Source organism: Geotrypetes seraphini, chromosome 1, assembly GCF_902459505.1.
Source record: "Geotrypetes seraphini chromosome 1, aGeoSer1.1, whole genome shotgun sequence".
Lineage (NCBI taxonomy): Eukaryota > Metazoa > Chordata > Amphibia > Gymnophiona > Dermophiidae > Geotrypetes > Geotrypetes seraphini.
The window spans coordinates 385,038,187-385,054,018 of NC_047084.1; the positions used below are offsets into that span (position 1 = coordinate 385,038,187).

Below are 15,832 nucleotides of genomic sequence, written 5' to 3' on the forward strand. Positions count from 1 at the left end.
TGTACTATCCAACTAAGTAACACGTAAGGACACAATGGAAACAATTAAGTGTTAGAAAGAATTGCAAGTGCTGCATTTAAATTAAAATTTGTTTTTTTTTTTAACACTTGATGTAAGATTAAAACATGAATAACATTTCCTGAAATCATATTTATTCCGACATAATTAAATACATAATTTGCCATAATACAATAATAAGTCAAGGCTACTGGATTGTCCTTCATCCTATTTATTTGAGGCAACATTGATTTCTAAACTAATAATATATATGGACAATACAATAAAAGATGATCTAATGTCCCAGCCTCAAGATGATAGTGGCAATATTTTTTAGGCCAAAGTTGTGGCCATTGAGATGCATCAATTGAATGCTTAATCTCAATGCTCCAAATGTCTCTTAGACCATGTTTTGTTGTTTTATTTACAAGTCCAGCTATTAAGTTATACCACCTGAAAGCATAAAATATTGTGATTTATTTAGACCAAATATATGTTGCAATTGTGAAAGGTCAAGCAGTTTACTATTAGTTATTACATCCTCTAAAGAACATATCCCTGCCAACATCCAATGCTTCCAAATGAATACATCTGAAGTTCTTCCACTAAATGTACATTTTCTAAAAGGTTTATTTCATCCATTTTCAAGTTCACAATTCCAATAGAAAAATATAATTTTCAATTCCTTCATTTATGTAGGTTAAATCATCTCCTGTACAATTGACCTGGTGGCATATTATCAGTGCAGAGTGACTTAGATTCCATTTTCATGTTAACATTAGGTCACTTAACTTTAGGACAAAGATAAGAATGAACAAACGACCCGATACACACCTTAGGATAATGATACCTACTTTCTGCATTGAGCAGTAAAGCACAGTTACTTACCGTAACAGGTGTTATCCAGGGACAGCAGGCAGATATTCTTAACGCATGGGTGATGTTACACACTACTCACTAGATATTCTTACGTCCCACCCTCCTCCCCGGGTTGGCTTCTTAGCTGGCTTATCCTAACTGGGGACCACGCTCTCCTCCGTCGGGCGTGAAGGCACTCGCGCATGGTGCGGCCAACTAGAACTTTCTAGTTAAAAAGGTCTGTACCGGGGCTCCGTCAGTGACGTCACCCATGCGTTAAGAATATGCCCGACGGAGGAGTGCGTGGTCCCCAGTTTCTTCGTTTCCTCTGATGTTGCGGACCTTGTCCAAACTCCGCAAGGACAACGCCACCATGATTCTTATCGCACCTCGGTGGCCTCGCCAACACTGGTTCTCACTCCTGCTCCAACTCAGCTCCAGGGAACCCATTCTCCTTCCTGTGTTTCCTACTGTACTTACGCAGCAGCATCAGTCTCTACTGCATCCCAATCTGTCTTCGCTCCACCTGACAGCTTGGTTTCTCTCGGGCTGACCTCTCCAGAGAACCTATCTCAGCCGGTCCGCCTCATCTTGGACGCCTCCAGGAAGCCGGCCACCCTCCAATGTTACCATCAGAAATGGACCAGATTCTCCTCGTGGTGTCTCCGGCATCATCAGGAACCCACCTCCTTAGCGGTGGAAACCGTATTGGAATATTTGCTCTCGCTGTCCAATGCTGGCCTCAAAACTACCTCCATCAGAGTCCACCTCAGTGCCATCACTGCGTTTCATGAGCCCATTCTCGGAAAACCCCTCACGGCTCATCCTCTGGTTTCCAGATTTATGCGAGGGCTCTTCAATATCAAACCACCCCTCAAGCCTCCTCCAGTTGTCTGGGACCTGAATGTGGTACTCTCAGCTCTCATGAAACCTCCATTCGAGCCTCTTGCCACAACTTCACTTAGACTCCTTACCTGGAAGGTGCTTTTCCTGATTGCCATCACCTCTGCCAGGAGGGTTAGCGAACTGCATGCACTGGTTGACGACCCACCGTTCACTGTTTTTCACCATGACAAGGTTGTTCTGCGCACCCACCCTAAATTCCTTCCCAAGGTGGTCTCAGCTTTTCACCTCAACCAGTCCATTGTGCTGCCCGTCTTCTTCCCTAAGCCTCACTCGCATCCTGGGGAACAGGCGTTGCACACGCTGGATTGTAAGCGTGCCCTTGCTTACTATCTTGATCGTACCAGAGCTCACCGAACATCCCCTCAGCTATTTTTGTCTTTCGATCCCAACCGTTTGGGTCATCCTGTCTCCAAACGGACACTTTCCAATTGGCTTGCTGCCTGTATTGCATTCTGCTATGCTCGGGCCGGTCTCTCACTGGAAGGAACTGTCACGGCCCACAGAGTCCGAGCTATGGCTGCTTCTGTAGCTTTCCTCCGTTCCACGCCCATCGAGGAAATCTGCAAGGCGGCCACTTGGTCCTCAGTTCACACATTCACTACTCACTACTGTCTGGATGCGTTCTCCAGACGGGATGGACACTTCGGCCAATCTGTGTTACAAAATTTATTTTCCTAATGGCCAACCATCCCACCTCCCTCTTTGTTAGCTTGGAGGTCACCCATGTGTTAAGAATATGCTGCCTGCTTGTCCTGGGATAAAGCACAGTTACTTACCGTAACAGGTGTTATCCAGGGACAGCAGGCAGATATTCTTACGTACCACCCACCTCCCCGGGTTGGCTTCTTAGCTGGCTTATCCTAACTGGGGACCACGCACTCCTCTGTCGGGCGGGAAGGCACTCGCGCACGCGCGGTGCGGCCAACTAGAAACTTCTAGTTAAAAAGGTCCGTACCGAGGGCTCCGTCGGTGACGTCACCCATGTGTTAAGAATATCTGCCTGCTGTCCCTGGATAACACCTGTTACGGTAAGTAACTGTGCTTTCTCTGCATCCCTCTTCACAAACATATGTGATGTATGACTGTATTAATATATTAGGAGTGGAAAATGATGTGTAATAATTACAATAATTTACTCATGACTCCCTGATCTTTTTAAAATTAATAGAATTTTATTGTTCTTATGTGTTTCCCATATTCAAACACTGTAATAGCTTATTTATTTATTTATTTATTCAGATTTCCCATTAACGCTAATTGTGTTTCAATCAATTACTACAAAACTATATACTATAAAATACACACATACTCAATTAATATGTGCATTTCATCACTACAATGTAGTAAAATCTGTTTGACTATTGACCATTTAACACGTGTTTTAGATAACCAATAGCAGCGCTGAAAAGGGGAAATCTCACGATATTCACACAACATCGGTCATGTGACTGGTATTTAAGCTTTGCAATTAGGCCCCCCACCCGCATTTACAAATATCACCATTTATTCAGATTTCCCATTAACTCTGTTCGTCCGCATTTTTAACTTGCGCTCATTATACTAAAACCCGTCAATTGCGCACTGGGAAACTAATCCGTCAATTGCGCGAAAAAGTACTATAACTTTAGTATGATGATATACGTCATCATTATGCACTAATGGAGACAAGCTGATGTCATCACGCGTTTCAACACATATGCGCGCCATGCTAACGCTAATTGTGTTTCAATCAATTACTACAAAACTTTATATTATAAAATACACACATACTCAATTAATATGTGCATTTCATCACTACAATGTAGTAAAATCTGTTTGACTATTGACCATTTAACACGTGTTTTAGATAACCAATAGCAGCGCTGAAAAGGGGAAATCTCACGATATTCACACAACATCGGTCATGTGACTGGTATTTAAGCTTTGCAATTAGGCCCCCCACCCGCATTTACAAATATCACCATTTATTCAGATTTCCCATTAACTCTGTTCGTCCGCATTTTTAACTTGCGCTCATTATACTAAAACCCGTCAATTGCGCACTGGGAAACTAATCCGTCAATTGCGCGAAAAAGTACTATAACTTTAGTATGATGATATACGTCATCATTATGCACTAATGGAGACAAGCTGATGTCATCACGCGTTTCAACACATATGCGCGCCATGCTAACGCTAATTGTGTTTCAATCAATTACTACAAAACTTTATATTATAAAATACACACATACTCAATTAATATGTGCATTTCATCACTACAATGTAGTAAAATCTGTTTGACTATTGACCATTTAACACGTGTTTTAGATAACCAATAGCAGCGCTGAAAAGGGGAAATCTCACGATATTCACACAACATCGGTCATGTGACTGGTATTTAAGCTTTGCAAAAACGTCATAGATTCACAGAGAAGATGGCATCCTATGTGGGTTTCCGTGGACGTAAGCCCAATTTCTCCGAGCGTGAAGTACTCATATTAACTGAGTACTTCACGCTCAATGCTAAACTGCTTTTCCCCGTTAAGGGGAAAAGACGCAATATAGGTGAAATGGACAGGGCCTGGGGAGAACTTGCGCAGCTGTTCAACGCCCGCGCTATCACACCGCGCTCCGTAAGTATTTATCAAATACATGTTGTTCATAGACAATTGCGCGCTGACAAATTGGCGCGGATAAAGAATTTATTTTTTTGCGCGGAAGGCAAAAATGGATACGCATCTCCTGAAATCGCGCACTGCGTCATCATACATCTGCTGAAAAATTTTGCAGTTGATAATGGTGTCTCTCATGTACTTATTTGATTTAATTAGCTGTATTCCAGTCGGGTTTTCAAAATTTACATAATTATTATGCTTGCAATCTATTTCCATGCACTGCTTTCAATGCATATATATATATCATGTCTGCGCGATTTGTCCACGTGCTATTCTCTATGAACCATATATCATGGCTCACTCATGTCTCTCCATTATGTAATAGGTTGAGGATTTGAAGAAAAAAGCCCGCGAGCTCAGGCTACATCACCCTGCATGGGTCCGGGCTGTCCGCCGCAATCTGTACAACACCCCAGGTATGTTACAGTAAAATATCGGGTGGGTATAAGGTGTGCAGTCATAATATCTGTGTTGAACAATCATGTATTTTAAACGTTGACAGGTCAAAAACTCGAAAGACAATCGCGCGCAGACAAACATTTTAAACATTAACAGTTTTTCATATACTTCTGACACTACATGCATTTATGTCTTCAGATGCGAGTGAGGAGGAAGAGGAGGAGGAGGATCAGGAAGAGGAGGAGGAGGAGGAGGAGGAGGAGGAGGAGGAAGACACCCCTATCCCTGACCGGCCGTTCCTTATCCCCCGCAGACGCCCCACCTCCCAATCCCCTTCCACCTCCGCCCAGTCCCATCCAACGTCCCAACCCCCTTCCACCTCCGCCCAGTCCCATCCAACGTCCCAACCCCCTTCCACCTCCGCCCAGTCCCATCCAACGTCCCAACCCCCTTCCACCTCCGCCCAGTCCCATCCAACGTCCCAACCCCCTTCCACCTCCGCCCAGTCTCATCCAACTTCCCCCCACCGACGCCCTAGACCACCCTCTAGGATCCCCCTAAAAAAACGCCCCAAACCCTGCCCTGCCCCTTCATTCCCAATGCCCTGTTCCCCCTCCCTCCCACCCCCTAAACCCAAGTTCTGCCTTAAACTTTTCCCTGAAATTCGACCCTCTGTCATCACCTCTCCCCCAGCCCTCCCACGTACCTCAATGAGTACTGCCTCAACCCCCATCCTGGACAGATTTAGCGACCTCTCTGTCCAGTCCGGTAAGTGTTATGATATTTTTATTCTGTAATTTTTGTACTGTAAAAGCTTTTATTCATTTTTACAACGTACATCAAGTGTACAATTAATAAACACATTTATGATTTAAGACATCACTTGAATTTTAATAATATAATATAAAATGCTTAGGTTTGTTCATATGTAACAAAAACAACCAAGTTTGTCTCATAGATGCTTCCACTGTACATAATTGTCTTTTCAATGTCCACCTGCTTTTCATGCTCTTTTTCATTACAGATATATTGGCATCCCCCTCCTCTTCGCCGCCTTTGTCAACATCCCCACTCCCCATTCAAAGCCCCAACCGTTGTTCCACCTGTTTTGCCCCCCTCCGACCCTCAACCAGAGATTGTGGGACCAACCCTGCAACGGCCACCACCCCTGTTGCAGCGACCACTATTGTGGCTCACGCTGCCACAAACACAGATCCTCCGCCCAGTTCTGTAACAGTGGAGGACATTTACACGGCGGTGGTTACCATCTTAGCAGGGGTGGAGCACATGAACGACTGTGCTGAAGAATCCGTTCGACACATTCGTCACGTGACAGGGGCACTGCAGGTCTTGCTAGAAGCACTTCGCGGTACCCCTCCCACCCCGTGAATGGCTCCACTGTTAACGAGGGAGCTGCACCCTCTTGTCACCACTCCTCCCTCCCCTTCTTCCCCCCCTGCCTCACTCCCTCCCCCTCCTGCCCTTCGCCCTCCCAGAAAAAATACAAAAAAAGTATAAAAACAACTCCCTCCCCTTCTTCCCCCCCTGCCTCACTCCCTCCCCCTCCTGCCCTTCGCCCTCCCAGAAAAAATACAAAAAAAGTATAAAAACAACTCCCTCCCCTTCTTCCCCCCCTGCCTCACTCCCTCCCCCTCCTGCCCTTCGCCCTCCCAGAAAAAATACAAAAAAAGTATAAAAACAACTCCCTCCCCTTCTTCCCCCTCTGCCTCACTCCCTCCCCCTCCTGCCCTTCGCCCTCCCAGAAAAAATACAAAAAAAGTATAAAAACAACTCCCTCCCCTTCTTCCCCCCCTGCCTCACTCCCTCCCCCTCCTGCCCTTCGCCCTCCCAGAAAAAATACAAAAAAAGTATAAAAACAACTCCCTCCCCTTCTTCCCCCCCTGCCTCACTCCCTCCCCCTCCTGCCCTTCGCCCTCCCAGAAAAAATACAAAAAAAGTATAAAAACAACTCCCTCCCCTTCTTCCCCCCCTGCCTCACTCCCTCCCCCTCCTGCCCTTCGCCCTCCCAGAAAAAATACAAAAAAAGTATAAAAACAACTCCCTCCCCTTCTTCCCCCCCTGCCTCACTCCCTCCCCCTCCTGCCCTTCGCCCTCCCAGAAAAAATACAAAAAAAGTATAAAAACAACTCCCTCCCCTTCTTCCCCCCCTGCCTCACTCCCCCCCCCTCCTGCCCTTCGCCCTCCCAGAAAAAATACAAAAAAAGTATAAAAACAACTCCCTCCCCTTCTTCCCCCTCTGCCTCACTCCCTCCCCCTCCTGCCCTTCGCCCTCCCAGAAAAAATACAAAAAAAGTATAAAAACAACTCCCTCTCCTTCTTCCCTCCCTTTCCATCCACCCCCCTCCACACTCCCACCCCTTCACATCCATTCACACCATACCCACCCCACTCCACCCACAGTCTCCAGCATCATGACTCGCCTGCCTCCTACCGTCTCGTGGGATCTTCAGTCCTCCTGTGAGTGTCTCTCTATCTCTCTCTCACTCTCTCCCTCCCTTCCTCCCTCCCTCTCTCTCCCTTACCACAGTGTTTTCTTTGCCCTCCAGCCTCCTGTGTCGCAGCAGTGGTGACTACAACTTCACAATTCATGTCTCCAGCATCATGACTCGCCTGCCTCCTACCGTCTCGTGGGATCTTCAGTCCTCCTGTGAGTGTCTCTCTATCTCTCTCTCACTCTCTCCCTCCCTTCCTCCCTCCCTCTCTCTCCCTTACCACAGTGTTTTCTTTGCCCTCCAGCCTCCTGTGTCGCAGCAGTGGTGACTACAACTTCACAATTCATGTCTCCAGCATCATGACTCGCCTGCCTCCTACCGTCTCGTGGGATCTTCAGTCCTCCTGTGAGTGTCTCTCTATCTCTCTCTCACTCTCTCCCTCCCTTCCTCCCTCCCTCTCTCTCCCTTACCACAGTGTTTTCTTTGCCCTCCAGCCTCCTGTGTCGCAGCAGTGGTGACTACAACTTCACAATTCATGTCTCCAGCATCATGACTTGCCTGCCTCCTACCGTCTCGTGGGATCTTCAGTCCTCCTGTGAGTGTCTCTCTATCTCTCTCTCACTCTCTCCCTCCCTTCCTCCCTCCCTCTCTCTCCCTTACCACAGTGTTTTCTTTGCCCTCCAGCCTCCTGTGTCGCAGCAGTGGTGACTACAACTTCACAATTCATGTCTCCAGCATCATGACTCGCCTGCCTCCTACCGTCTCGTGGGATCTTCAGTCCTCCTGTGAGTGTCTCTCTATCTCTCTCTCACTCTCTCCCTCCCTTCCTCCCTCCCTCTCTCTCCCTTACCACAGTGTTTTCTTTGCCCTCCAGCCTCCTGTGTCGCAGCAGTGGTGACTACAACTTCACAATTCATGTCTCCAGCATCATGACTCGCCTGCCTCCTACCGTCTCGTGGGATCTTCAGTCCTCCTGTGAGTGTCTCTCTATCTCTCTCTCACTCTCTCCCTCCCTTCCTCCCTCCCTCTCTCTCCCTTACCACAGTGTTTTCTTTGCCCTCCAGCCTCCTGTGTCGCAGCAGTGGTGACTACAACTTCACAATTCATGTCTCCAGCATCATGACTCGCCTGCCTCCTACCGTCTCGTGGGATCTTCAGTCCTCCTGTGAGTGTCTCTCTATCTCTCTCTCACTCTCTCCCTCCCTTCCTCCCTCCCTCTCTCTCCCTTACCACAGTGTTTTCTTTGCCCTCCAGCCTCCTGTGTCGCAGCAGTGGTGACTACAACTTCACAATTCATGTCTCCAGCATCATGACTCGCCTGCCTCCTACCGTCTCGTGGGATCTTCAGTCCTCCTGTGAGTGTCTCTCTATCTCTCTCTCACTCTCTCCCTCCCTTCCTCCCTCCCTCTCTCTCCCTTACCACAGTGTTTTCTTTGCCCTCCAGCCTCCTGTGTCGCAGCAGTGGTGACTACAACTTCACAATTCATGTCTCCAGCATCATGACTCGCCTGCCTCCTACCGTCTCAGCTCCCACATCTGGACTTGGCTTGCCAGCTCTCCTTCGATGATCAGAAAAATCTGACATCATATCTATGATACTTTTAAAAATACATTTTAATATACAACTTATTGAAAATAAAGGACAACTGCGTACTGGATAAATGCAAAACCTTATCAAACATAAGTGTTAATTTACATGGCTGTGTCAACTAGGTAGAATTTGTAATGCTACATGATTGACACCTTATCTTGTTTAGAGATGTTCTTAATAGAGTATAACACTTATCATGCTTAATCCTTTAAGTATAAATTAGATGAAATGCATTGAGGTGATATGTTAACATCTTTCCTTTCGTGCACACAAAATGTGATAGATGTATAAGGTGTACACCTGACATAATTTTAGTCACCCATCTCCCTGTATGCCTCTTGTAAGGAGATGCACATTTAGTTTGCTTTAAATCCTGAACTACTTACCATCAATAAAACAGGGGCACTGGTCTCCTGACGTAATAGCATGTATTTAATACGTACTTCCTGAGTGCTGTGTCAAAGCACTAGCATTGAACAGGTGCGCCAGTTTCCCCCAGACCCAATCGATTTCACCTATATTTCTAACTTTCCTCTTGATGGGGAATAGCAGTTTAGCATTGAGCGACATGTACTCAGTTAATCAGAGTACTTCACGCTTGGACAATTTGTGTTTCTGCACACAAAATCCATAATAGGAAGTCATCTTCTCTGTGTATCTATGACATTTTTGCAAAGTACTCAGTTAATCTAAGTACTTCCTGAGTGCAGTGTCAAAACACTAGCATTGAACAGGTGCGCCAGTTTGGCCCAGGCCCAGTCCATTTCACCTATATTTCTAACTTTCCTCTTGATGGGGAATAGCAGTTTAGCATTGAGCGACATGTACTCAGTTAATCAGAGTACTTCACGCTTGGAGAACTTGTGTTTTGGCACACAAAATCCATAATAGGAAGCCATCTTCTCTGTGAATCTATGACATTTTTGCAAAGTACTCAGTTATTCTAAGTACCTCACCACAATTGTGGCTCACACTGCACACAGACACACACACACTGACTGAATGAGAGCCAAAGAGTCAGTTTTCTCCACACTATGTCCATTTTTCAAATGTTCCTGTGCTTGATGGGGAAACAATACTTTAGCATTGCACAAAACATACTCTATCTGGACTAAATTTATGTATGTTTCTCTATATATGATCTTTTAAAGTTCATAGCCTTTTACATCCTCCAGTTCAAACACTGAATCTCAAGCATACAGAATACTTTTCTTTCTGTGAATTTATGCTTTCGCCCTCATCATCATCCTATTTTTAGACCAATTTCAAAATCTTTTCAATTTCAATATTCTTATAATAATCTTTATCATTCAATGTTATTATTTGCTGTTCACATCATGTTTACTTGTGTTCAATAATACTTACTTTGCATTTAACTTTGCCCTGGGAGATCTATGTTATCCATTCTATATGTTCACTGTATTATGCTTTCTTCAATAATACAGTTACTCAGAAATAAAAACATTATAACACAACTATTGATTCCAGAATTTATTTTACACTCACAAACTCCAATGACATTATGAACTTATAATGACTAACGTCATTTAACAAATTGTTTATTATTGTCTTTTAACATATTAAAACACTTCATAAAATCAATAACTAGAAAGCTGCAAACAAATTGTGGACAGTTTTGTTTGGGTTTTATTCGGTGGGGAGGGGCAGTGAAGCTTGTCTTTAATCTTTGAAATCTGTTGGGCCTGAAGACAACTCAGCGTGAAGACGACAGAGCATGAAGACACTTGTAAGTTTGAACATGAATAACGATTTAAACAAACAAAGAAAATGACATAATGATCGTCATAAACACTTAAAACATATATTATGTCATATAACGATTATTAAGCTAATTCAGCTTTACAAATTTTTACAATTCATACAACAAACATATCATGCAAGACAAACAGAAATAATGAAACTTAGCATTTGACAGATGGATCAGATGAATAGACACTGCAGGCATCAGACTATGGGCATTTCATTATGACCCCAATGCAAACACCCACTATGCCCATTTACCTTCCACTATTACAGGTCTCACAGTCCACAATTAATGTGTCTGGTAACGGGACAAAAACACCTGGGGAAAAAATTTGGAACTATCCCAAAATCTGCAGCCTGGAACTGGGTAACCTGGCCACCCTGTTACTTTGATTTATTAAACTCTTTTTTCCAATATGAGAATGACACGAACTAAATTCACCATCCTGTCCATATGAGTTATGTAGCTGTCCTTGTCCCTCTCCCATTCCTATCATCTCTGCTTTAACAGTGTCAGGTCAAGACCACACCAAGACAAAGGCCGCTGAGCGCAGGGCAGAGGCATGTGCCTAACAAAATTAATAATGCATTTTTAAGGTCTCCAAAATAATGAGGGAAGTTGCCTTGCCTCGCGCTGAGTTGCTCGCGCTCAGTTGTCAGTTGTCTCGCGCTCGATTGTCTGCGCGATTTTGTCCGCGCGCGATTGTCTTGCGCGCAATTGTCTATGAACCGTTTTGAGCTCAGTTGCTCGCGCTCAGTTGCTCGCGCTCAGTTGTTTTGAGCTCAGTTGTCTTGCGCTCAGTTGTTTTTGAGCTCAGTTGTCTTGCGCTCAGTTGTCTTGCGCTCAGTTGTTTTTGAGCTCAGTTGCTCGCGCTCAGTTGTCTTGCGCTCAGTTGTCTTGAGCTCAGTTGTCTTGCGCTCAGTTGTCTTGCGCTCAGTTGTTTTTGAGCTCAGTTGTCTTGCGCTCAGTTGTCTTGCGCTCAGTTGTCTTGAGCTCAGTTGTCTTGCGCTCAGTTGTCTTGCGCTCAGTTGTCTCGCTCGTGCACATTCATGAAAATAATTTGCGCTCAATTGTCTTGCGCTCAGTTGTCTTGCGCTCAGTTGTCTTCACGCTCATTTGTCTTGCGCTCAGTTGTCTCGCGCTCGATTGTCTGCGCGATTTTGTCCGCGCGCGATTGTCTTGCGCGAAATTGTCTTGCGCGCAATTGTCTATGAACCATAGATGCTTCACTGGCTGAAAATGGAGAATCAAGTACTATTCAAACTAGGTTGTCTTTTCTTTAAAGCACTAAACAGACTCCTGCCCTCCTACCTTACCAATCATATCTCTTTCTCTAGACCCGGACGTACCACTAGATCTCAGTCTTTTTTCACCTTCCCCTCAGTTAAGGGTTGCACCCACAAGAGATTCATCTCCATGTTCTTGGCCTACCAAGCAGGCCTACCAAGCAGTTTCTAAGGATCCAGAGAGGAGTCTTCTAATCCGAACTTCATCTTCTAATATGCACTTTAGAAAACTCAAAAATACTCCTCTTCTCAAATATGATGACTTACTTCAAATAACTCGCCCTCTCATCACAGAAAAATCCCCTTTTCACTATTTCACCCTCATTCGTCCTCTGTTATTATTCTTTAAATCCTTATTACCAAATGTTAATATGTTGTATTTGTTCTTTGTTTACTCTGTAAACCGCTTAAAACTGTAAGGCTTGTGCAGTATAAAAATAAAGATTTATGTTATGTTCTATTCTCTCCTTCGATAAAATGTAATTTTCATTCCAGGCTGAAAAACATTCTTTTCCTTTAGGCTGGAGGCAATCAATTCAGAAGACTCCTTGGAAAGATTTAAGTCCCTGACCAGATTACTCAATTTATTCTGGTCAAAACGTTCACTTTGTGAAGTTGTTTGGGAATCACTGTCACTGCTCCCACTTTCTTTACCTTGTGCGATATCAGACATGCAAGAATCATTCTCTGAGACCTGGATGACCATGGAATAAAGGAGGACAAAGCAATTGCCGACAAACTGAACACATTTTTTTATATCTGTATTTACCAAAGAAGATATACACAGCATACCGGAACCGATCAGGCTACATGCTGGAAATGAAGACCGGAAACTGACAGGGTTGACGGTCAGTCTAGAAGAGGTATGCAGGCAGATCAATAGGCTTAAGAGTGATAAATCCCCGCAACCGGATGTCATCCATCCGAGGGTCATCAAGGAACTGAAAGGGACTATAGCTAAACTGCTTCAACTAACAGCCAATCTGTCGATCAAATTGAGACAGATTCAAGAAGACTGGAAGGTGGCGAAAGTTACGCTGATCTTCAAAAAAGGTTTGAGGGGAGATCAGGAAAACTACAGACCAGTGAGTCGGACCTCGGTACCGGGAAAGATGGTAGAGGTGCTGATAAAGGATCACATCATTGATCAACTTGATGGACACGGTCTGATGAGGACCAGCCAGCACAGTTTCAGCAAAGACAGATCTTGTTTGAGAAACTTGCTGCACTTCTTCGAGGGAGTAAACAGAAGGCATTTTCAGAAGGCATTTGACAAGGTTCCACATGAACGACTACTTCGGAAAATTGCGAGCCATAGAATCGAGGGTGAAATACTCACGTGGATTAAAAACTGGCTGGAGTATAGGAAACAGAGAGTGGGGGTAAATGGACAATACTCGGACTAGAAGAGCGTCACCAGTTGGGTGCCGCAGGGCTTGGTGCTTGGATCCGTGCTCTTCAACATTTTCATAAACGATCTGGACATTCGTATGACGAGTGAGGTGATTAAATTTGCGGACAATACAAAGTTATTCAGAGTAGTGAAGAAACAGGGGGATTGCGAAGATCTGCAACGTGACATAATCAAGCTTGAGAAATGGGCATCGGCATGGCAAAAGAGGTTCAGCGTGGATAAGTGTAAAGTGATGCATGTCGATAACAAAAATCTTATGCACGAATGCAGGATGTCCAGGGCAGTACTTGGAGAGACCTCCCAGGAAAGAGATTTAGGAGTTCTGATCGACAAGTTGATGAAGCCGTCCGTGCAATGCATGGTGGTAGCGAAAAGGACGAACAGAATGCTAGGAATGATAAAGAAGGGGATCCCGAACAGATCGGAGAAGGTTATCATGCCGCTGTACCAGGCCATGGTACGCCCTCACCTGGAGTACTGCGTCTAGCACTGGTCGCCATACATGAAGAAGTACATGGTACTACTCGAAAGGGTCCAGAGAAGAGCGACTAAAATGGTTAAGGGGCTGGAGGAGTTGCCGTACAGTGAGAGATTAGAGAAACTGGGCCTCTTCTCCCTTGAAAAGAGAAGACTGAGAGGGGACATGATCAAAACATTCAAAATACTGAAGGAAATAGACTTAGTAGATAAAGACAGATTGTTCACCCTCTCTAAGGTAGGTAGAACGAGAGGGCACTCTCTAAAGTTGAAAGGGGATAGATTCCGTACAAACGTAAGGAAGTTCTTCACCCAGAGAGTGGTAGAAAACTGGAACGCTCTTCTGGAGTCTGTTATAGGGGAAAACACCCTCCAGGGATTCAAGACAAAGTTGTACAAGTTCCTGCTAAACTGGAACGTATGCAGGTGAGGCTGGACTCATTTAGAGCACTGGTCTTTGACCTGGGGGCCGGCACATGAGCGGACTGCTGGGCACGATGGACCACTGGTCTGACCCAGCAGCAGTGGCAATTCTTATGCTCTTATGTTAGTAATTAACGAAAAGATGGAATGGATACAAAAGATCCAAGTGAAGAACAGATCTTCTAGCTGAAGGTAGATCAGAGTAAGACCACTTGTCACGGTTATTTTGATTGATGCCTAAGATAGTAACAATATAAAAATAACAGTCATCGAAGTGGTTTTTCGGTTCCCTCCAAACCATTGGTACGTCAAATTTCAGACAGCTTCTAATTCTATTTATCCACTGGCACAAATGCTCCGTATAAGTTGTGCATTCAATATCAGGAACCCATGGCTTATTTTCATCTCCAAGCTACATATGCTCTTTTCACAAACTTAGAAATAAGTTTCCTACTTGCTTTCAGTGTATACTCCCCACAAATATAGCAAAATACGTCCGGATGATTCAAGCAGCTGTATTGAAGTAACCATAACCTCTATGGTGTTCAATCTGCAAAAATGAAATGATATGAGTGGGAATATACCCACACCTACTATACAGTTAAGTTATTTACCTTTTACAATCCAATGTTTTGGATGTAAAATTACTGTTGGGAATATGTAAACACTCTCACTATATCTACTAACTTGTATGCAAAAACACAAACCAGGTAACCGAAGACAAAGTTGATAACCCTGTTAGAATTTAAATCTATGTGCAACTGTTTTAAACAGATCAGGTTGAGAAACCTTTGAAATACAAATTTATGTAGTCTAAGGAAACCATGTTTACCATCTAAATTTTTTGCACATAATTATAAAATATACCAGAGCAAAGGTAATTTTGTCATTTGAGCTTTACATTTTTATGCCAATGCATTATAGAAAAGGAAGTAGACGAATAGTTGTAAAACAAAGGTCATTATACACAAAAAAGTGGGTAATTTAAATACATAAATTTCCCATTCCAAAAAGAAAGCTTGTTATGACATTCCAATCCTACAGAAGAGATCTTTTAAATAGTGTTTAAAAAAATAATAAATTCAACCATATCTAATAAACTAGAGCTGATGTGGTCTATCCAATGCAATTTTCTGAATCAGTACCCCAAGTAACCCCAAGAACAGGTCATAAAACCCATTTTTTTGTTGTTGGCCTGTGAAATCAATATATCGTTTGTAAAATCTTACCTACAGTTTATAGTTTATTTAAAATTTGTTATATCGCTTATCATACTTCTTTTTTTGGAAATTTTTTTATTTATAACACTCTCAGAAACAAATACAAGAACATATCACAACATTGCACTCACAGGAGCACCTCATATCCCAAACAGCATAACAACTCAAAACAGTGTTATTCAAGTTTTACAGAAATCCTCCGAAACTCCTCTCACCACCCACCTCCCTGAACCTCAACACAACCACCCCCACCCTCTTCTAACTTCTCCTTGAAACCCCCCCCCCCCATGAAGAGACAGCTGAGATTCCCTTCTAAGCGGTGTATAGAGTATAAAATAGTAATAAAAGAGGATTTACAAACTAAAAAAATACAAATGTTAGAAACTTCT

The 15,832-nt window shown here is 43.8% G+C and overlaps 2 protein-coding genes across 4 annotated transcripts in view; one reads left to right on the forward strand and one right to left on the reverse strand.

The window, feature by feature from the left end:
• The window catches only part of IDUA (alpha-L-iduronidase), a 353,735-nt gene that overhangs the window by 93,798 nt on the left and 244,105 nt on the right, over nucleotides 1-15,832 (reverse strand). The gene's annotated exons all lie outside the window — the stretch shown is intronic.
• On the forward strand, nucleotides 2,744-6,353 carry LOC117346695 (extensin-like). The gene is made up of 2 exons (XM_033916696.1): nucleotides 2,744-5,582; nucleotides 5,839-6,353. Exons 1-2 carry the CDS (start codon nucleotides 5,003-5,005, stop codon nucleotides 6,201-6,203), a joined length of 945 nt encoding a protein of 314 aa, XP_033772587.1. The 5' UTR covers nucleotides 2,744-5,002; the 3' UTR covers nucleotides 6,204-6,353.